Here is a 23,509-nt window from a genome sequence, read left to right as displayed (position 1 = left end):
GAGGTGACAACTGTGCCCAGGTTCACAACGTGGGAAGTGGCAACTGTGCCCAGGCTCAGGAGGTAGGAAGGGCAGAGTCCAGGTTTTGGGCCTGATGTCAACCCCCTCTAATGCCCATGTTCTGTTTACACTCTCATCCACTCCCCCACCTCCTTCAGTGGAATCCTTTGGAACCTCAGTTCGCTCTGTCATGTTTCCACAGAAAAATCTATAAGGCTATCATCTCGACTCCTCCCTCCACCTGCTGATCTCTGCCGTGAACTCCCCGCCTCTCTTCTCTCTCCCGTCTGCCCCTCATTTATTCTGGCTCTCACGTTTACACACTCACCAGATTATTCTTCCTAAATAATCTTTGACCATGTTATTCCTTATTCAAAGCCTTCCCTGGCTCCGCACTGCCTACAGGATAGAGCCTGGCACCTTGGGAGCTCACTCCCAGCCATACCTGTGTTGCCAGCTGTTTTTCCTCATGCTGCTCCTCATACGGAAGGGATGTTAGTGGCTCTCCCACACACACAGCAACTTTTCAACCTTCACAGCTGTGCCTATGGGCTGTTGGTTTTTTTTTTTTTTTTTTTTTACTTTCTTCTCAACCGTACATTTATTCAACGAGTAATTTTTTTGAGAACTTACTATGGGCCAAGCACTGTATTAGAGGCCAGGAATACAGCAGTGAACCAAACAAACAGAAATCCCTTCCTTCAAAGAGTTGACAATCTAGTGCAAGGAGAGAGTCAATAATCGGCATGTTAAGTAGGTAAATTATATAGTATGTGAGAAGGCAGCAGTTGCTATTTAAGAAGAAAAAGGAAAGAAATGTGCGGGAAGGGAAGGAGAATTGGAAATGGCACCCGTGGAGGGGGAGCCAAGAGAAGTTTTAAACAGGATGGCCAGAGGAGGCCTCACTGGGAAGGTGGTGCATGAGAAAAGACTTGAAGAAGGTGTGAGAGGGATCCATGCAATACCAGGGGAAAAGTGATCCAGGCAGGTGGACAGCAGTGTGAAAGCCATGGTTGACAGTGTCTTCAGCACGTGGGGTAGGAAGAGCTTCTACTTCCGGCCAAGATGGAGGAGTCACAGGGACTGGATTTACCCTCTTGCCCTAAGCAACTAAAAAACCAGTCAAATCATGGGAAACAACAGTTTTCCAACCCTGGGACTACAGACAGCAGAGGAGAGTGACTCCTGAGAGAAGGGACACAGAGGATGTGAGCCTGACAATTGCCCAGCTTACTGCCTGGAGAGTTTGCAGTTTGTGGCACAGGAAGGGTGGCCCAGACACAGCCCCACAGTCCACCAAGTTGACAATGTGAATTGAGACGTTGAAATTTTGAATTAAGAGAGACCAAGGAGGCTAGAATTTGCAGGCAGAATAGCGGAGGGAAGAGAGGCAGGGCAGCTGAGGGCTCCAAGGGGCCGCCTCAGGTCTTCAGCTGCGGACTCATCGGCACCTGCTGATGTAGTGAGGAAACCACCTGAGACCAGGGAGCGCACCAGCAGAAAGGAACAGACAGAAGGATCCTCAGAGCTCCTGCAAGGCCAGGAATCATTCATGTTCACACCAGCCAGGGTGAAAAACTTCAGAATGGGAGGTACTCAGAAGGCTGTGGTCCCAGTAGTCAACCCTAGACTAAAGGTAGCTCTGGTCCCACCCAAGAAAGCTTGAAGCAAGCCTCAAAAGGGTCAAAGTCATTCCAAGTAACTTAATTATGTCCCAAAGCCTAAGAATATTTAAAGGAATATTCAAAAATATCTAGCACCCCATGATGGGTCTGGTATCTCATCAAGAATTACCAAGCAGGCAAAGAAGCTGGAGTGTGTGGGAAGCGCAAGGAGGCCAGTGTAGCTGGACGGTGTCAGTGAGGGGAGATGCAGAGACACCACCAGAGAAATCAGAGGCCAGATTTCACTGGTCCTGGTAAGCCGTGCAAGGTCTTTGGCTAACTCAGTAGTCAGGAGAAGATGCTTTCTTTCTTACCTCCCCTACCAGACCGAAACGTGCCCCTGCTTTGTTCCAAACTCGCTGGGGACCATGGAGCAATTGGCCCTACCTTATCAGGATAGCTTGAGCACACACCTGGCCACTACCAGCCTTCACACTGTACTCCCAGGAGTATCGGCTCAATGTAGAAGCAGGAAGAAGAGGAGAGTATGGGGGGGGAAAAAAGTACTGAAAAGAGGACATTTCCCATTTGGGACAGGAAAGGTCTGGAGGACCTTCTTCATCAGTCCTGCCTTCCAGTCTCAGATCCTGCCCCCAAAAGATGTGTGACTTTGGAAAATCTTCCTAACCACCATGACTTGTTTGCTTGTTTGATGAAAATTAATAATGGAGTGCCACCTACTTCTAAAGAGAGTTTGGAGCAGCTTTCAATAACAGGCATAGACACAGCAAGGCCACTGAAACAGAAGTCAGAAATCTAAAATCATACAATGTGAGGACGAAATACATTCCAAAAACCTAGAGTGGTATAGTGAACTTAACGATGAGTTTAAATGAACTGGCTGCCAAGTGATGAAGAGAACTGAACCTCATTTTCTCCATCTGTAAAATGGGATTAATGTTCTCTGCCCAGCATACCCCAGAGAGCTACAATGAGGATCATCAAGGCAGTCTAGATGAGAATATGCTGTCAGGACTCTTCTGGTGCAAGTAATAGGAAACCGTCCTTACCCAAAGATAACAGTGAAGTCCAGAATGAGGCTTCTCCATCTCGCCATCGCTGGGACTGCTTCCTCCTGTGCCAGCTCCATACTCAGCCTCTGCACAGTTACTTCTGGATCCCATCATCACTGCAGCAAGTCCAGCAAAAGAGGGAGCTCGTTTCCCCAGTAGTGCCAACAAAATCCCTGGAAGTGAGTCCCCCTTGATTGGCTGGCTTGGGTCACGTGCCCATACCCGAACCAACCACTATTACCAGAGGACCACACTGATTGGTTTAGTCTAAGTCATGTGATTCAGCCCTGCTTAGAGAAAGTTTCATAGAACTTCAAGGTAGAGTGGGGCCAGGTGAATCTCAGGGTTGGCGCTTCTATCTTCTCTGCCTCTCCTCCCGCAGATCCATTCTCTGCCCTTCTCTGTGCTCTGGGAAGCTGTTCCCATGGTCGACATCACCTGGGATCCATTGTCCTTGGCTTCTGGTTGGATTTAGCCAGTGGGGAGTACGGGCAGGAGATTGGAGGCCAAGAGGAGGGAGATCAGGGTGCAGCCCTCAGCCTTGCTTTGGTGCTGTATCTCTTGAAATAAATGTGCCCTCCTTCCAAGGCTATGGCTCCCCCTCTGTGTCTCCCACTCTTGTGAAGTTCTGAGGACACTATTTCTTCCCTTGTTCCTCTGCTCTGAGTTACATAACAGTTCCTGCCATTACTAATCTATGGGCACAACACTGTCTTTTGTCTGCCCTCATAATCTGTTCCCCCACTCTGTAGTAGTCCTTAATTAAGGGTCTTCCTTAGAACCATCCAGGGTGAATTCTCTTACTTCCTGTGACCCTGTATTTGTTGTCTGTTGTTTCATAGCAAATTAGCCCAAAGTGTAGTGGCTGAAAGCAATAATAAAGATTTATTATCTCATGTCGTTTCTGTGGGTCAGGAATTCAGGAGTGATTTAGCTGGAAGGTTCTGGTTTGGGGGCTTTAATATATTATTTGCAGGCAAGATGGGACTGCAGTCATCGTAAGGCTTCCTGGAGCTGGAGATTTGTTTCCAAGATGGCTCACTAACATGGCTGGCAAATTAAGGGTGGCTGTTGGCAGAAGGACTCGGGTCCTTATCACATGGACCTCTCCATAGGGCTGCTTGGGTGTCCCCACCACATGGTGGCCAGCTTCCACCAGCATAAATGATCCAAAAGAAAGCAAGACTGAAGCTGCAGTGTCTTTGTATGCTCTAGTTTTGGAAGTCACACTCTGCCATTTCTGTAATACCCTACTGGTTACACAGACCAGCCCTGTTCAGTGTGGGAGGGGACTGTACAGGTTGTGAATACCCATAGGTAAGAATCACTGGGGCCATCTTAGAGAGTGGCTCTCACAGCCCCTGACCAACATCATCTCTAAATTAAAATCAGGGTACTATTATCATTCAAAGCGGGATCAGCTGGTGAGCAAGAAAAATAAATATCCACTGCACAGTGTTTGATGGCTATAAACCAGGTGCAAATCCTATCAATATAGGGAATTGAGACTCCTAAATTCACCAGCTGGACCCATAAGTTGGGTCTTAGAAGAGCCCCTGTGGTTGGGAGTGAAGACCCCCTCAAGCCCAGGCCAGAGGCAGGAGGGAAGAGAGAACCCATCTTAAGCAAAAAGGTTCCTAGATTTATCTTTCCGAGCTTCAGCTAGCCCCACTCTGGTCTGAAAACAGCTTCAGACACACACTGTGTGTGTTCCTGGTCCACGCCTGGCATTTCCCAGCCTTCGTTCTGGTCTGCTGCTAGAAGTAGCCTCCTGACCGCCCTCAGCCTGAGACCGCCTCAGGAGGTGAGGCTTTCGCCAGCTGCTCTTCCCTCCCTTTCCGATTTTCCCCCCTGCTGACTACTGTCTCTTTCCTCCCCGGGAGAATTAGTGGAAGATTTTTTAACTGATGGAAGATTTTTAGGCTTAGCCCATGAAGCCAAGTGAATAGTCCCCAATCCCCATATGGAGCCATCTGGGTTTCAAATGGGGGAGCCGAGCCAAGAGGGAGAATGGGTTCTCAATCCTTTATGCCAGGGACACCTTCCTGCCAGCCCCACCCTCTGTTTCCGAGGTGGGAGGTGGGACTGGTGACTCATCGGGATTGAGAGCTGAGGGCCACTGGGGCTGGGAGGAGCCTGGGAGACTGTCACGTCAGTACTCCTTGCCCTTGGCCTGCCTCATGCGTATGCATGCCCTCATGCGTGTACACACTTAGACACATCCGCACATTGGCAGATGCAAACTCACACCCTGACTATTGTACAGATGGAGAAACCAAGACACACTCAAGATTGAGAGAGCCTCCCGCCCCACCCTAGCCTCTATGTGTAACTTGATGTCAGCCATTGGGAGCTTGGAAAGGTTCTCAGGAAGCTCCATCTCTCAGTTCAGGGATGACCACAACCAACCTCAAGATTTCTTCACATTCCTGCGGGCTTGCACTCTCATGGTCCTGCTTGTGCTGAGTTCATTCAGGATTTGGACCATCCCAGATCCCTGATGTTTTTTTCCCCTCAGCTCTGGGCCCCAATGATCCATGCCGGGAATGCAGACCCCTCCTCCATTATGACAGTCACACAAAACAAAAACAAACAGACCTGAAAGCCATCCCCTTTTGTAAGGACTTGTGAGGGGTTCCAGGGAAGATTTGGGGGTCAGGGGGAGGGGGTTTGTACCATAGAATGTCATTTGAATGACTTCAAGTTGGACCTTACTTCTTCCTGATCCTGTTCATGCTCTGCCCGCCCCCACACACACACCCTCCCCCGTCTTAGGGGCCACTTACCCTGCGGTGGTCTCACCAGGCCTCCCACCCCTCTTGGGCCTTCTTCTCTGCAGAGAAGATAGCTCCCTCCTGTTCTCCCAACGGAGGTTCTTACCTTCCACCCAGGAGGCTAATCAAGTTCCTTCCTACACCAAGATCATTTCCTCTTAGGAGGAATTCTGGGCCCGGCTTTCAGATAATACAAACTTGATCTCCTTACACACTAGGAGACTACCACCAAGGGATGAGGGGGCCCCAAGCTAGAAGCCGGGCGGCCCGCCTCCCCGCACAGGGCCCTTTCTGAAGCCCCTGTCCATGAGCTCCGCAGCCCTGCCCATTTTTCCTGTACTGTTACTGGGCACCTTTCTCTCGCTCTGCCTGGTCACCCTGCAGCCCAAGCCCTCTGGCCTTGCGCCTGGGCTGCTGCAGGACCAGCTGCTTTGTTTGAGCTGCAGGCCCACACCTCCCTCCACCCCAGGCTAGCCTGCAGCCCACCCTGGCTTAAAGTGAAAATCCCAACAGATTGCAAATTGCCTGTCTCAGACTTTCAGGTCGACTGGTCAGCAGTTTGGTTTTCCTGGTCGAGACTAATCTACTGAACAAAAATAGAACATACAGTAAAGCAAAATTAAGTATTTCTAATCATGGGGATGCTTGCATCTGCAAATGACCAGGAAACTTCGAAGAGGGGCTGGGGGTGGGGGCAAAAAGCCTGGGGGAGGGTCTCGTGCTGTGTGGCTTTAGAGTGACAGAGCTCAGCCCAGAAGCTGGGCAAAGACCCCACTCACTGGGCGCGGGTAAGGAGGGTACAACCATCTGTCTGCCAAACCAGAAAGCCATTCTTCACTTCTCCACCTTCCTCAGCCCTCACATGGGGTATCTCTGAGCCCTGTGGGTTCCACCTCCTTCCCATCTTGGGAAGTATGGACTACTCTCCAGCCATGTCATCCTCCTGGATTCCGCAATCCATCCGTCCATCCACTTGGATTCCACAATGGCTTCCAACTGGCGTCATTGCACCCAGTCTCCCCCTTATGCCCATCCATTTTCCACACAGCACCAGAGTAGCTTTTTTTTTTTCAGCGTTATTGAGGCATACTTAAGAAATAGGATTTATATCTATTTAAGAGGTACTCTGTGATGATCTGATATACATATGTATTATGAAATGATCACAAGTGTCAAGCTAATTAATATAGCCCTCATAGCCATCACCTCACACAGTTTTCATTTTCTCTTTCTTTCTTGCTTTCTTATAGATCCACCCTCTTAGCACTTTGCAAGTTTACAGTATGATAATGTTCCCTATAGTCCCCATGCTGTCCATTAGCTTCCCCAGAACTTATTCATCCTGCGTAACTGAAAGTAGGTCCCCTTTGTCCAACATCTCCCCATTTCTCCCTCCCTCCAGCCCCTGGCAATCACCATTCTACCCTCTGCTTCTAGGAGTTTGACTCTTGTAGATTCTACACATAACTGATACCATGCAGTATTTGTCTTTCTGTGTCCTTCTTATTTAACTTAGCATGACGTCCTCCAGGTCCATCCATGTTGTCACAAACGACAGGATTTCCTTCTTTTTAAAGAGGACCTTGGACGTGTTACCTCCCAGTTTATAATAACCCTTCTACGGCCCCCATTTGCAACATGAGGTCCAAAGCCCTGCCTGATATGGTTCTTGCCTTCCTTGCCTCCAACAACCTCCCTACCCCTTGCATAACACCAGCCGCCTTGCCCTTCCTTCTGGTCCTTCATAGAGCCAAGCTCTCTCTTGCCTCCAGGCCTTTGCATATGCTTTTCCCTCTGCCTAGAACATTCCTCTCTCATCCTCTTTGCCTGCCTGACTGACACTCATTCTTTCCTGTCCCCTCCAAGCCCTTCCTTGAGAGAGTGCTCTTCCTTTTGTGCTCATACGTCTGTACCCACCCTCTCCTACCAACTGTCACACTGCCTTGTAACTATCTCTTTTTTTGCCTGTCACATTCATTAGACTGTGGCTTCTAGAAGACTAGGACTCTGGCTTAATCACTGCATTTCCCCAGGGTCTAGCATAAGCATGCCCTGTCCCAGAGTAAGCACTCAACAACAGTGTACGGCACCTGTTCCCCCATTTTCTGTGAGGAAACTGAGGCCCAGAGAAAGGAAGGAGCATAATTAGGGGCACACAGGTGTTCGTGACAAGACTAGAACTAGAGCCCTGAACCTCCCACTCAAAGCCCAGAACCCCTTCTGGCTTAATTGTATAGAAACAGCCTCAGCAAACATCATTCAGCCCCCGGGGGACACAGACCCCAGTACCAACAGCTTGCAGGGGTATCTGGATCTCCCAGCCTGTGATAACCTTTGGGTCTTCATGATAACCAGCTCCTCTGCCTTGGGCTCTTCATCCCTCTTGGTTCAGAGCAGAGTGGAGCAGGGCGGTTTTGGGAACTGAGGCAGTAGATAGGCAACCAGCCCGAGCCCCTTCTCTGCAGCTCTTCCTGCTCTGATATGAAGTTCCTTTCCCCATTTCTGACAGGAGATTCTCACCCACCCCTTGTGCAGGTAAAAACTAAGCATTTTGCGTTCCTCCTCATGTTTTTTTACTCTGGAAACCCAAGGGGACTGGCTTGGCCACCAATGTGCTAGAGCTGGATCCTACAGGCTCCCAAGAGAGCCAAGAGCTACTTGTTAAATGATCCAGAATTGATGAGCCAGGTGTTAAATGGTAGAGAGCTGGAAGTCTGCCTTGGTGAGAGCATTTACACCATGGAAATTCTCTAACACTATAAACCAGGGCTCCCCCCTCCAAAGAGCCCATTGTTAAACATTTATCAACACATCCCTGACTAGCTACCTTCCTTTTCTCTTCCACCTACCTACTCCACCCCTGCTCCCTACTTTCCATCAAGGCTGCTTGAGCCTCCCTCTGATCCCCTGCAAAGAGCTCATTGTCCCATCAGCGGCTGGTTCTTGCATAAGGAGGCAGGGTAGCATGTGGTTAGAAGCGTAAGCTTGAAGTCCGACTCATCTGGAGTGAGTCCCGGTTCTGCCCACTGGTCACATGACCCCAGGCAAATTTCTTCTCTCACTGCCTCTGTTTCCTCATCTGTAAAACAGAGATAATGATCACACACAGTGCACCGCATTGGGGTTGCTGTTGAGAATTGATTCATGAAGAACAACCCTGAAAAAAAAATCTCAGGTAATGTACACAAATGTTTCAGCAGAGCTAAAAATAACTTGAAGGGTGTTATCTCTGTGTGTTCTGTGGCAGAGTCAAGAAAGGATTCATCCCAGGTACCCTTCTGAGAAAACGCAGAGTACAGCCTGCCTCTGTGTCTTCAGACCCCTTGCTCATGGTTCTTTACATTATTCCAAGAGGAGGGGGAAACGTGCTTATGCCTGCACGGATCTCTGGCTCTTATTCATGAAAACTCAAAGCTGTCAGTAAAAATTAATCTATTCCAAGATGGAGTATTATTTTGTTGGTGATGATGTTGCTATTTTTGCCTGTAAAAAAAAAAAAATGCCTCCTTATAACGTCTTTTCAAGAAAAGTTTTTAATAAAGTTTTCCTGTTAGGAAAATAACACATACTTATTATAGGATATTGGAAAATATCGAAAAGTCAAAAGAAGAAAAAGCCATAATCACACAACCTAAAAACCAACTAGCATAAACATTTTTATTTGGTGGGAGTGATTTTTGTATCATTGTGAATGTACTATAAATATAATTTTTACCCCTTTTACTTATGTTATTAGGATAAGTAATCAGCTGCTATAACAAAGAGATCTCAGAATCTTAGTGGATCAACACAGTAAAAATTGATGTTCCTCATATGCAAAGTCCAAAGTGGATGTTTCTGGTTGGTGGAAATTCTTTCCACATGATGATTCATGGACCCAAGCTCTTCCACCTCGGGTCCCCTCTGTTCCTTGGGCCTCAGAGTTCACTGAAAGACCCTGTGAATCTAGTTGGCAGATGGGGAAGTGAAGGAGCATGAAAGGTCTTGTGGGAGGCTTTCATGGGCCAGATCTGGCATATCATATGGCACTTCTACCCACATTCCATTGACTGGAACTGTCACATGGCCACACCTAACTGTAAAGGTGGTTAGAGGGGCACCTGGGTGGCTCAGTCATTAAGCGTCTGCCTTCGGCTCAGGTCGTGATCGCAGGGTCCTGGGATCGAGCCCCGCATAGGGCTCCCTTCCCCGCAGGAAGCCTGCTTCTCCCTCTCCCATTCCCCCTGCTTGTGTTCCCTCTCTTGCTGTGTCTCTCTCTCTGTCAAATAAATAAAATCTTTAAAAATAAATAAATAAATAAAGGTGGTTAGAAAATGCAGTTTAACCATGTGCCCAAGAGGAAAAGAAAATGAATTTGGTGAACAGCTAGCCAGTGTCTGGTACAGTCAGAAATCACTTTTTCCAATCTTTTGTAATTCAATTTGTAATTGAATGCTCAAGTGTATATAACTTAGATCAAGTCACCCCTTGGTTAAAACCCTTCGGTTGCTTCCCCTTGCATTCAGAATTAGGCTCAGCATCCTTGATACAGCCTGTAAGGTTCCACATGACCACCTTGCCAATCACATTCCATGCTCATCTCCTCCTCAATGACCTCTTTCATCTTCACTGGGATCTTTCAGGTCCTCTGGTTTCCCAGTCTCTCTCCTGCCTTGGGAACTTTGCACATACAATCCCTCTTCCCAGGACCCTCTCTCCTACACTCTTAGCTAACTCCTTCTGATCTCAGTGGAAATGCCACCTCCCCAGAAAAGCCCTCCTTAGCTCACAGTCTGTCTACATTAGGTTTGTGTTATAGTTCTCTCTCGTAGCACCCTGTTCTTTTCCTTCATATCACTTATTGTAGTTTGTAATTATATATTTATCAGTGTATTTACTGTTTAATGTCTGCATCTCCCACCAGACTACACACTCCATGCAATCTAGGACCATGTTGACTTTGCTCACCCTTTATCTGGTGCCCGCCCAGCACGTGCCCAACACATGTTAGGCGCTCAACAGTGCTGGTTGATTGAAAGCATGTATCATAATATTTCATCACGTGTCTATCACTGTGTATGTGGCTATTGCCCTATATTGTGGACATTTCATTCATGTCTGATATTTTGCTATTCTAAACAAGCTTACCTCCTGTATTATGACTGGAAGGAAAGAGGAGTTGGTCCCCCCTCTCTTGGCCCATCTACCCCGACATCTTCTCTTCATCTGTCTCCCCTCCCCTGCACCCAGCCTTGCCTTAGGCCACCACGTGCTTTGTGGCTGGTGACCATTGGAACCCTTTGGGCCATCTGCTCATGGTCTCTCAGAAGGATGCCCCTCCATTTACTACGTACCAGCAGAAGGGTAGCATTGGGGCTTGCTACACCTTCCATCCTGCCCCTCCTCTTAATTCCCTACAAACCCATAGCTCAAAACTCAATGGATACATCAAACTTTTCTCCAGGCTTGGGCCTATCAAAAGCGTTTCATTTAAGAAAATATTTTAAATAGTCTGCAAAATATGACTTATTTTAGCCTGAGGCACAGGCAGAAAATAAAGAATTTTTCACCTTTGTAGAATATGTGGGTGGACCTACACAATTGTTTGATATTTCTCTTTTAAGTCCTGCCATCCCTTGGAAAACAGAAGGCACCTTCTTCTTTAAGCCTACATGATGAGGGTCTCTACCCTTGATGGAAAATCTGACCAGCATTCAGACCCCAGTGTTTTCTCCAAGTTCTCATTATTTATTTGAGACCAGCATCGTCCTGGTTGGAGGGCTGGCAGCAGAACCGTCCAAGGTACACTTGGATCATCTACACAGATAGCAGCGTGACATGTCAGGGCGGGTCCTGTTTCCCCACAGCACAGACCAAGCACTCAGATGGGCATGCATGCTCACACCTCCCAGAGACAAACAGGACTGCCAGAGACAAGAGTGCACTTAGGGTCATATTAAAGACGGAAATCCTTCCCTAAATGTGCCATGATCTGAGAGACTGTGTCCCTCAGTGGTCCCAGGGCACCACGCAATTAGGCTGAGACCAGGGAGTCTTCACTCTGTCCAGCCTCCAGCTCCAGCCCGACATCAGATCACGTCCGGGGCTGGGCATCCCTGCCCTCCACTGTGAAATTGAAAGAGACCCCCCCCCCCCAAAAAAAAAGTTCCAACGTAGGGCTTGACCCATACAATTCATAAACTGCTATTAGCATAGATCTTACTCGTGCTTAGTAGTGAAATATTAAAATGAATAATGGAAACAATTTTTCTAAGAGCAGGCTGCTGGGATCCTTAGTGTATATTTCACTCTCCACTGATTTTCTTGGGGATTCTGAGCTGACAGCAGGTGAAATTCTGCTAACTAGGATTACCTGGAGGAATTATGAGTTACCCTTTATACGCAGCAGCTCTGGGTTATGCCTTTTTCATAAATACCTTCTTCAATTCTCACAAACAGTCCTGACAAGTAGGTATTGAGCTTCCTGTTTTTCAAAGAGGAGAATGGATACTCAAACACTCCGTGACTATCCGGGGTCACACTGGGGGCAGTGTTGACTCTTGTCTGGTAAATGCTGAAACGTAAGTTTTTTCCATGCACAGAATCCTGTGCATTCTGAAGATTTCTCCGACAAAGAGATGCAGCTTTATTGCTCCCGGTTCAACCTGAGCTGTTTATTTGGATCGACTTTTATGAAATAGACTGCCTTCGTGGACCTTAGCGACATCTCTTTCAGGAAAAAAAAGTTCTTTATAAATTATCCACTTGGCGGCTTTACTTCCATTATTTTATTTGCATTCCAGATCTGCTCTGTGGTCATTCTTTATAAGCTCCTCAGAAGTTAGAATCCATTATCAATCAGCATGCCGTTGAGAAAACAGAAACCACTTCAGGCATTTCAGAGGGAGATTTAATACCGGGAACTGGTTACAACTTTGTTGAAAAGAGCGGAGGAGCGAAACAGGAAGGTGCTGTCACCCGAGATAAGTATTTACAGAAACTACCAAGCCCCTTGGGCTGCAGGAACAAAAAGGGAAACGGTGTGGCCACCGCCTCTGAAATGCAGGAAGTGCATGAAGTGGTTTCTGTTTTCTAGACTAATGGATTCTAACTTCCAAGGAGTTTATAAGAATGACCCCAGATGGGGCGCCTGGGTGGCTCAGTCGTTAAGCGTCTGCCTTCGGCTCAGGTCATGATCCCGGGGTCCTGGGATCGAGCCCCGCATCGGGCTCCCTGCTCAGCGGGGAGCCTGTTTCTCCCTCTCCCACTCCCCCTGCTTGTGTTCCCTCTCTCGCTGTGTCTCTCTCTGTCAAATAAATAAATAAAATCTTTAAAAAAAAAAAAAAAAAGAATGACCCCAGAGCCGATTAGGAATGCAGATAAAATAATGGGGACCCAAGTGCCCTGGCCTCTGAGGCTCCTGCCGCTGCTGTTTCTGCTGCTGTGGGGATCCCCCCACCGGCCACGGAGCAGTCAGCTCAGAGCCCCCCACGCTGACAGTTGGGGGGCTGCTGGGACCCAAAGACACCTGCAGGCACTCAGAACTCCTGCTGCTACAGCCTAAGCAGAAAAAAAAAAAAATAGCTTTTCCCTTATGCGTACTTTCTAAATCTCCCGTGAATGCTTCTCATTAGCAGAACCTAAATGGAAACCAGCTGGCAGGGGATGGTGGGAAATGTGGTTTCTGGACTTCGGGCCCCGGCAACACAGAGAGGGGTATAAAAGAGCGAGTGCGGGCTGTGAGCCAGCGCGGACAGAACTCGGCCACCACGCCGGCCAGAGCTACCAAACTCCACTGCCTTAGAATTCCGCACATCATATGGATGGGTCTCAAGTGCACGTGATGATCCTCAGTTACGGCCCTGGGATCGCACACAGCGAAAGCTTAAGGAGAGTCATGGCATTTATGTATACATAAAGAGTACGTGTGCGGGGAGAAGAGTGAAACAAATCCCCGCTCCACCTGGGGTTTAAGAGCGCAAAGCCAGCCCGGCTTCCTTGGCGGACATGCCAGGCCACAGTGAGGCTGAAGCATGGGCTTCGCGCAGAATCCACCGCCTCTGTTCCCACCGCCTTCTCAGTCAGCCCCCTTCAGGTGGCAAGAAAGACAGAGTCCCAGTGACCTCTGATGGGGGGGGGGGGGGGGTCTTAGGTGGGGTTGCCCTGGAAACAGATTCTGAGACAAAGATTTGCATACAGGAAGTCGATCGGGGAGGGCTCTCAGGAACAAGACCTGGGAGGGAGGAAGTGAAGCAGGATGTAGCAGAGGGACAAGTGAAATAACGTAGCTGTAACCATGGCCTCGGTCATCCCACGGGGACTTCTGGATCCACGGTCCTTCACAGTTGTCCTGAATTGAGGCAAGGGGGTAGAACTTGTCCCTTCATGACCATTGGATGTAGGCTGCCCCCCAGGAAGGGGGCATAACCGTCCCTGGCACAGCCCCGTGTGGGTGCCGGGCAACTCAGCAGCAGCCAAGGTGCCCGACGGCTGGGGAAATGAGTGCCTCCATCCCAAGGGGGCCCTGGGGCAGCACACGACAGCGTCCGTCAGACAGAGGGGCCAGGAATAGGGTGGAAATCCACTCCTGTCCGGGCCACAGTGCCCAGCCACCGTGGCGGTGCCCCCTGCGCTGGCAAGAGAGAGAATCCGGCCACCACCCTCGCCCGAGCCGCTGTCCCTTCACACCGGGATTACTGGCTGCCAGAGCCCCCAGTTTCTCTGTGTCTTTGTTTCTACACAACCATCCCATCTCCATCCAGCAGCCAGAACCATCTTCCCAGATCTTACATCAGATCATAGTACTGCTTTGCTCAGCCTCCCCAACTCCGGGGCTCTTCCCTGCACTTAAAATCACCTCCAGGGCCCTGTCGTGGCCTCCAGGTCGGACGTAACCTGACCCTGCTGACCTACCCGCGCCCTCGCCACGCTGGCCCTTCCCGTTCCTGCCCTGACTTCGCACTCTGCTTGGAGCAGCCCCCTCTCGCCTTGCGGCCTGTGGCTCTCCTATCAGCTCTTGGGCGACCTCTTTCCTGACTGCACGACCGACCCGTCCCTCGCCCAGCCGCTCCCTCTTACTTTCTTCACGGCACTCACCACGAACTAAAGTCATCTTGTGCCTTCATTGGAGAACTTGTTTCATTTGTCCCTCCTCATCAAATACAAAGCTCTCCAAGAGCGGGAATCAGCACCTGGAAGCTAAGTACGTGGCCCAGAATAGGCAAGTATTTGTGGAAGGGCAGAATTTCATGAAAATCATCTGACTGGCGCGTGGGCTTCCTTGTCGACGTTGACTTGGCTGGGACAGTGGTCCCCATCCTGTCAGCCACGTGCACAGTGGCAGAATTGGCTTTAGCGGTCAGACCCAGTGGGTGCCATGGTAACTTCTTCAGGAAACAACCAGAAGACATATCTCCCTCAGAAGGGGGCTTCCTGGCTTCTTCTCTGTGCAGACCACCCGGTATAGCCCAATTACCCATCTGTGCATCCTTCATTACCCGCCGATGAAGTTCACGGCGGCTCGTGTGGTTTGAGAACGCAGTCACTTGGGGGCTTCTGTTTCTGAGAGGTGAGGATGCCTGGGCAAAGACCCAACAGTTTATCCCTTTGCTGGATGACACCATGTGATATGGAAAATCTCCTCCCAGGGGTTGGAAAGCTTCCTGGTGCTTAAAATCTTTTTTTATTTCAGCTCTCTGCTATTAAACATTTTAAAATAAAAATTACTACTGCCATTTACTGCGTGCCCATTGTAGGTTGGGAGCTGTGCTAGGTCCATAACTCGGGTGCTCAGGAACGTGCCCAAGGGGGCACTGAAGCCGGGTTTGGGATACTCGGACACGGGCCTCCTTCCACTGCATTATCTGAGAGCTTAAGGAGCCACGTTAGTAAAAATAGTTATCATGAGGAAAATAAAATGTGACCGCTCTCACTTCAAAGACGGACTAATTTGTTTTGTTTACCAAGTGAAGGGAGGTTCTCTTCCCCACCTCGTACTCCAATCCAGTGTCATTCCATCCAAGCTTCAAAGACCATTTCATGTCCTTTTTCATTTAACTAATAAAGGTTCTGCAGAATTTGTCCACATTTTATATCTAGAAGCCTTTGGAGTTCCTCAGAGCGTGGCAGGAGGTGGGCAAATTAGATCCCCACCTTTATCAAACCAAGAAATGTCCTCCTTCCCCCCCCCCCCCCCCCCCCCCCGCTGCCGTCTCCGTCTTTCCCAGCTTTGCAAAGTGCTCTATTTGCATAAAAGTGAGCCTTTTGCACAATGTTCTGTGTTTTTCAATCATCCCTAGAAATCAAATCACAGCGTCCATCTCACCTTACACTGAAGTGTTTTCACACTCCTGGGAATTGCGTGCCATCACCTGAATAATATGGAATTTGCTGGCCATTACTTTCAAACTGATAGTTCTTGCGGCTGTCTACAGGATTTCAAAGAGGTGTCAAAGTGGCCTTCTAAGGTGCTTCTCGTTCTGAGATCAGGTTGAGTGATTCTCTTTGTTCGAAAAGCCGCAGGGCCTCAGACTTTGGGTTTCCACCTAGGGAAGATACTTCTTGGCACTTTGTCCCGAGCATTGAGTGGGATCTGAAGTATCGTCTATGCTATGACCTGATGACGTGAGAGCATAGTGAGAGTAAAGCGGTGTCCCTTTAAGACCATTGCTTTTCCTAATTGCACGGTAATGGAAAGAGAGGAAGGAATTTATTTCTGGCTGAGGAGCAACATGCTGTAGTGAAATGGCCTGGGCATTAAAATCAAACTTGGATCTGACTCCCAGCAGCCTCACCTACAGGACCTAATACAGAGCGCATAACCTCTCTTGGTCTCAGTTTCTTGATCTGTAAAATGAGGATCATCCCCCTTTCCACTCGAGCTTGTCAAAAAGATTCATTGATATAACGTGTTGATTTCCTGGCACGGTTACAGAATTTTGATGGGTCGTGTATTAGCAAGGAGAGATCCCACCCCCTCTTTATGTTCCCGATTTATTTAGCGCAGCATATGGAAGCCCGGTATCAGCCAGCAAGGCAGATGCTGCAGATGATGCCGTCTGGAACCCTCGGGGCCCCTAACGAGGGATGCTCAGCTGCCTGTGACACACAGGTCTCGCTGGCTCAAGAACCTTCATTTTGTGCTGCCCCGTAGCCCATTTATAATTGGGGCTGATGTCACCACTCAGGAAGAACTTACAAAAACATTCTCTGTCCTTAATAAGAAATACTAACTGACCTCCAGCCCCCTTCTGGTTCTCACGCCAAACAGCCTCAGCAGAGCCACGCATCTTAATGGGTGAGGACCAGGAGCAGAGTCAGGGCCAGGCCCCGTGGGCCTCATCTCTGCCTCCATCTTTCTAGCACCCTGGAAGACCTTGTCTCAGGATAACACAGGATACGTGGGGGTTTCATGGATGATCACAGTGGTAATGATGACACATAGCTCAGCTTTAATTCACATGTGTTAGTTCTGTTATTGATTTTGTTCTCCTCCAGTTAACCAGGTAAAGTCACAACCAGTTTTAAAACAGTTAGTTTAATTTTGCATCTGCAGCCCCACGGGAATCTATTTTTTTTCCCAATATTAGTAATCACATTGTACCACTTACGAATTGCAGTTGAGATCAGTAGTGTTTGAGCTAATATGGCATTTCTCTTTTGTTCTTGTTTGTGTTGTTTTGTTTTTAGGGTCAAGTTGTGTTCCGGAATGGGGAGAGAATGGGGACCATTAAATTTACTCAATTTCAAGGTAGGCTTTCTGGTGCTTATTCTTTCTAGTTGATGAATTCTATATTCGGGGATGTTGTGTTTCTGCAATAAAATACATCAAAAGAAATGAAAGTATGATGTTCCAGATAAGAGAAAGCAGAGTCAATAGAAAACACTTCTCTGTGAAAACATTAGTTTCAACTTACTTAGAATATTTTTCTCAACTGCATGACTTCTCAGGCTATTCAGTCTCCCCACGTGACTCTGAGAGGCTCATGGAAGTATGAGGGTGGGGATTCAATCCCCTCCAGTATTCTGAAAAAGCTTGCATTATTTTTGTTTTTGATGATAGAAATTTTCAAACAGACCCTAAAGTTGAGAGGACCACAGAATAAACCCCATGTACCCATCACCTGGCTTCAATCATCATCAACATTTTGCCAATCTTGCTTTATCTTTACTCACCCACTGCACCCTTTTTTTTTTTTTGCTATAATGTTTAAAGCAGCTCCCAGACATTATCTCATTTCAATCTATAAATACTGCAGTATGCATTCCTACTAGATAAGGACTTTTCAAAACATATCCATGATACTGTTATCCTACCTAAAACATTTAACAATGATTCTTAATATCCTTTCATTTCTAGTCTGTGTTGATCCTCTGATTATCTCCAAAATGTCTTTACAATTTGTGGGAGAACCCACACAATGGCTGGTTGCTATTTCTGTTTAATCTCTTTTAACCCATAATCATCCCCCACGTGCTTGTAACAGGTCCTTAATTTTTATTCTAAGAAGCCAGGTCGCTTTTTGGACTTTCCTGGTGTCCATGTTGGAAGAGGCTCAGAAACCTTCCAGACCACTTTCCTCAAGTGACAAGGTGGAAGTAGAGGCCCGGAGAGGGGCAGGGGCTTGTCAGAGCCCACAGGGCATCTGTGAGAAGCGGGGCTGGGCTTTCCTCCAGGTAGACACCTCCATGCAGCCCGGTACGGTCATCAGCAGGGTCGTTAGCCAAAATCACGAGATGCACCGTTCTTCACTGCAGTGTTTTTCAGCATCTGGATGTTTCTGGAAAAATCCAGGAACAAGAGCAGTGACTTTGCGTCAGATCCCAAAGTCATCCAGGGGAAAGCAAGAAATGAAATCGAGTTATTCGGGTTCATTCAGACAAATCCCACTGGATTTAGCTCAATGAGGAGAGGTGTTCGGTACTGTGGCTCAGTAATGCAATCTTGTAGATTTACCCATTCGTCTTCCCGTGGCAGGTAATTGAAACGCATGTCAGCTCTCTGGCATGCGCGAAAGATGTAATTTTCGGCAAATGTAATTATTTTCCCATTTGTTAAGTCTTGTTTCTTCATTGGTTGAACCAAGTAAGCATCTTGGCAAAGATACTTACTTTTTTTTTTTTGAGTGATTGTAACTAAATTCTCTTGTCACATTTCCAGTTCTCAAATTATATCATTCTAGGAGAATATTTTATAAAATATTGATTGGCCGATCACAGCTACAAGTGCGTGCCAATTTTATTGCCTTTTTTTTTCATATGTTAGGATTAGACACCAACTCCAGTGACCAGTTTTGGGCATTTATAAGGAAAGCAATGGAGCAAACAATAGTTCAGAGTGGGTCTGACCTACCTTAGCTCAAGTTGATGTAGCACATTAGGCAAGTAACTTCACCTGTGTGAAGTCCTCATCTGTGAAACAGGAATATAATCCTACCTATCTTCTCGGAATGTGGAAAGAACTCGATAACACATAGAAATATGTGCATATATTTCTTGCTCAGCAAGTAGCAGCAATTATGATTAGCACTGTGTCAAAAAAATTATGACACTTTTCTGAAACAAATCCAGATTCTCTTGGTGTGTTGAAACCCCCAGGTGCCTTTATGTCTGCCTGCCCTTTATAGCTGTTCCCCACACTTAGCCATATGTAGGATGTCAGATACGGCAGGGTCTAAGAGATGATCCTGGGGCCCAGGGGAGGGAGGTGTTCCCCCCCGCCCCGGGACACAAGCTGGTTAGTGGCAGAGCTAAGATGGGACCTCAGCTTTCCCCTTGTGCTCACAAGCACACCTACACCTGAGTGTTTTCCCTTCACCACATCTGTGCCCAGTTTTTAGTGAACATCAGAGCTGAACCTGCACATGCTTCTCTTTATATGTTTTTAAAACAAACATTGATCCTGTTGACAGAGGGATTCTGTGTTATTTCGGGACTAAAATGAGCCACTAGAATGCTGGGGGCATGTTCGTGTCCTCACAAGAGTTAGTTTTCCAAATATAGAGGGTCTCAGAGGTGCGTTGTCTGCCAGGATGGAGCGGCGCTGAATTATTGAGCAGGTTGCCCAACCTGGGAGGGTGCCTGGTTATCATCTCGTTTCACAGAATGGAAACTGAGGCCCAGACAGGGGAAGGGACTTTCCTGGGGGAGACCCTGACTCACCATGGGATGGTGAGTTCATTCCTTCCCTTCTCTGGGCCCATGCTTCCCTGGGCTGGCCCGGACTCTGTTTTCTGGGACTTTCCAGGATTTACCCCGAGAATTGCCTCATGCCATGGGCCTTTCAAAAAGGCTTCTACATAGAGCCCCATGTTGTTTTCTGCCATGTCCTTCACACCACCTCTCTCCCTGTCTGCTTGTCTCTCCCTCACCTCCTGCCTCATCTTTAGAGGGGACAGTGAACAGCAGAGCTGGCTCGCTGACAGTCAGCCCCGGTGGTGGAGGATCCCTTTGCAGGTGCTGCTTCGAGACTCACACCCAGGCTGTCTCAAAGCTCACTAACCTGATCTTGGAAAGCTGGCCCATCCCACCTTTCCTCTGAAGACCTCACGCGATGCTCTTTCAGCTCTTTATTTGTGCAGGGCCTTCCGAACCCTTTTACCTACAGTAGAGGAAGCATTGCATCGGAGGCTCCGTTAATTCCTTTGCAATATTAAAACACAAATGAGTTGGAAATGGGAGGTAGCTTTGGGAAGAAGACTAAAAGGGGAGCCAAGAAGCCATGGCCCTGCACTTTTTGATTCCAAGGCTGTAGGGTAGCACAAACACCTGGCGCTCAGTAGGCCCCCAGTGCAAGTTTATTGATTTAACCCGGAGGCAAAAGACCTGGGTTCAAGTCCTTGCTCTGAAACTCAGCAGCAGTGTAACCCTGGGCAAGTTACTTCATCTCCCTAAGCCTCAGCTTAATCCTCTGGAAAATGGGGTGACACTAAAGCCAGCCCTGCCCAGCTCCTGGGGCTGGGGAAAGGGCCAAATGAGATTTTGCTCTATGGCTTCTCAAGCCTGGGAAGCGCGTCCCATTACTGACATGATGCCTGGCTCCTGGCCGGCTCTTGGTAATGTTTACTGGATTCGTTGGTGATAGGACTTGTAGAAATTTAAGAACATCTTCATTTGTTTGTGGTTTCTGGTGACTTGTCTGGCAAACAGCAGTTAGCCTTGACAACAGAATGTGAGCGGAAGCTAATTCAAGATGGTGGCCATTGTTGTTTCAGGCTGGAGAAACCATGTGTCTTGTCAACGGGACTGTCCTAAAATAATGTGCCAGGGTTAGCCCCCCGGCCCCTCTTGAGACCGAGGCATTTTTAATCCAAGGAGGGCTTCAGATCCCTAAGAATGACCTTCCTCACTCCCAGCTTCCCTCCATTTACATTGTTTTCAGGGGTTCCCAAAGCTTTTTTTTTTTTTTTTTAATTTTATTATGTTATGTTAGTCACCATACAATACATCGTTGGTTTTTGATGTGGTGATCCGCGATCCATTGTTTTCGTAGCTTTTAACTCCCAGCAGGACAATGTAGATGGTAGGTGGGAGATGCCGTCAATGATACATCCATACTCCCAGAGCATCCACAATTCCAGAACAAATGCCTCATGAAAAGCACCTGCACCCCTCACCCTATGCAAGGAGTAGGCCATATATCAGGGAATTGGTGCTTCCAGGGACACCTTGTGCCAGGGAGGAGAGAGAAGCAGAGGATAAACCACCCAGCATCCTTCCTCTTGGGTGGGCAACTGCAAGGTATATTCTGCTCTGTCTCCAGGGGTCCCCAATGGAATTGTGCCTCAGTTGCCCACCCAGAAACCTGCTCATGCATGCCCCCAGACTGGCTCCCTTCCCTTTCCTGTCTCACCTCCCCACACTTCTTGAGTGTGCCGCAAGACCACCTCCCAAATCAATTCCGTGTCCTCCTACTCTTGTCTCAGGTGCAATTCTGAGTGACGCACCTGTGGTCAGAAGCCGGCATTGGCATCCTGCTGGCCACACACCTTGGGTGCAGGAGGGCCAAGGCCTAAACCCCTTCTGACTCCACATTCAGTTGCCCTCCCCCTGCCCATGCTGGTGCTGACTGCCTTTAAACCACGTGTATGTGAGCATGAATGCCAGGGAATTGGCTTCTTTCTTCCCTCAAGAGAAGAAAGAATCCATGTTCCTGCCGAAGTCTAAACATGGTTCAGAATTTGCAGCAGGGAAGGAAGTTGAGTGAAGCCATGATTAGAGCCTTGTTTGTGCTGTTCTTTGGGAGCTCTCAGCATCTGCACGCTCACCCGCTCACCGGCCCTGCCTTCATTAGGCCTGTTTGTCAGAGTCTTGGTGAGCAATAATGTGCTCGAATTTCACACGGCTTCTGTGCAACATAAAGGGCTCAGACTTCGGACTTTTCTATTTCAGCACCTGATTTGAAGGCACGGGGTCTTGCATCACTCCAACAGCATGATTGTCATTCAGAAGGTACCTAGTGAAATGTAGGCTTGTCCTCCCTATTTGCAGACATTAATTACCGTTTGGTCTTTGGGGTAACAGATACTGTTCTATTCAGTGCACATTTCCTGAGCATCTGCCAGGCGCTTTACCAAGTCCTCTGAGGGAAGCCAAGTTGAATAAGATACAGTCCCTGCCCCCTGGGGGCTTCATAATTTTTCTGGCCCAGTGCCAGTGTCTATAAAAGCAGGAAGATGATTTCCCAGAACTGACTAGAAAACTTTCGGAGCTAGTTTGACTCTAGTTTGAGATGCTTGAGGCCGGTTTTTAATGTCCTTTTCCTTCTGTCAAGGCATGTATTGTAGCTCCCTTCATCTAGACAAAGGTCTAGAAAGGCCAGGTCGTCCAACTGCCACTCGACTTGATATAATTAAGAGTGGAGACATGGGCCGCTGAAACGCAAGAGACCCTGGCAGGGTTGTGGGTCAGCAGAAATGGGATGACACACATGTATGTGGGCTCTTTGAGGCTGGAAGCCTGACCCTGACACTTCTGAGCCTTCATGATCCATGATCCTTATGTTTCAGAGAGCCCAAGGAAGGTAGCCTGAAAAAGAATTATTTAGCAGACCTTGTGTTTCATTGAGCCATAGACTCTCCATGTTGAAGGGAGCCGTGACTCTCTCTTACAGCATTACCTCTCCTTGAATGCCTCCAGTGATGGAGAACTCATCCCCTCGCATGTTAATGAGCGTTGAAGCAGACATGTCTCTTCCTTACTAACTAGGTCCTGTGGCTTGATCTCTCTAAAGCCATCATTTCAGCATTCAGTTTAAAATAGTAAAATTAAAGGGGATCATTTTCTTAGCCTTGAGGGATGGTGAGAATTCCATGACATGAAGCTATGAATGGTTCAGTGACTAGCACAGAGAAGGACCATGGCAACCGTGGGCTTCCTGCTCCTCTCCTGGGCACTCATGACCATAACCCCAGATCCGCGGCCCCGCCAGAATTTCTTGAGAAAAGTACCATCTTGCTTCTCGCTTGTTTGTCTGTGGCCTACTTCAAGCATTTGCACTCATCCCGCAGGGAAAGGCAAACACTCTAAGTGTTTAATGCATATATTGTGTTGGTATGTCCTTACAAAATATGGATTGCTCTTTCGTAGGCATATATTTTTATTTCTGTCTATGCAACTGGATTATGTATCTTCTATTTCTTTCTCTATTTTTTTCCCTCCCCACTCAGCGCTTTGTTTTTTGGAAATGCTTCCATGTTCCTGTGTGTACATCTGAGCCATGCCTTGTGCTGATCATGCTTTACCCATCCACTCTGCCAGTGACAGCTACCCAGGCCACCTGCAACTCCCTACCCATAGAAATAATGAGTGTCCTTGTACATGTCCCCTTCTGAACCCAACTGGGCGTTTCTTTAGGACAAATGTCCAGGAGCAGAACTGTTGGATGGGAAGGTGTGTGAACACTGAACATGCCTAAGATCGCAGATGGCTCTTTCAGTGCCCACACCTGTCTCCACTGCCACAGCATGGGGGTTCCTGTGTCCCTCCTCCCACCAACACTTGCCAGTCCTCGGCTCACTCGTTGTTTGCCAGGCTAAAGGCATAAAGTAATATCATACTGTAGTCTTAAATACCATTTCTC

At 48.0% G+C, this 23,509-nt stretch overlaps 1 protein-coding gene across 1 annotated transcript in view; it reads left to right on the top strand.

Moving 5' to 3' along the window:
- Window positions 1–23,509, top strand: part of GABBR2 (gamma-aminobutyric acid type B receptor subunit 2) — a 230,607-nt gene that overhangs the window by 120,729 nt on the left and 86,369 nt on the right. Inside the window, exon 8 of the mRNA XM_044920417.1 lies at window positions 17,119–17,179. Coding sequence (XP_044776352.1) covers window positions 17,119–17,179 — 61 coding nt within the window. The remainder of the gene's footprint in view (window positions 1–17,118; window positions 17,180–23,509) is intronic.

The sequence above is a fragment of the Neomonachus schauinslandi genome, chromosome 13 (assembly GCF_002201575.2).
Source record: "Neomonachus schauinslandi chromosome 13, ASM220157v2, whole genome shotgun sequence".
NCBI lineage: Eukaryota > Metazoa > Chordata > Mammalia > Carnivora > Phocidae > Neomonachus > Neomonachus schauinslandi.
This window is presented reverse-complemented; position numbering and strand designations above follow the sequence as displayed.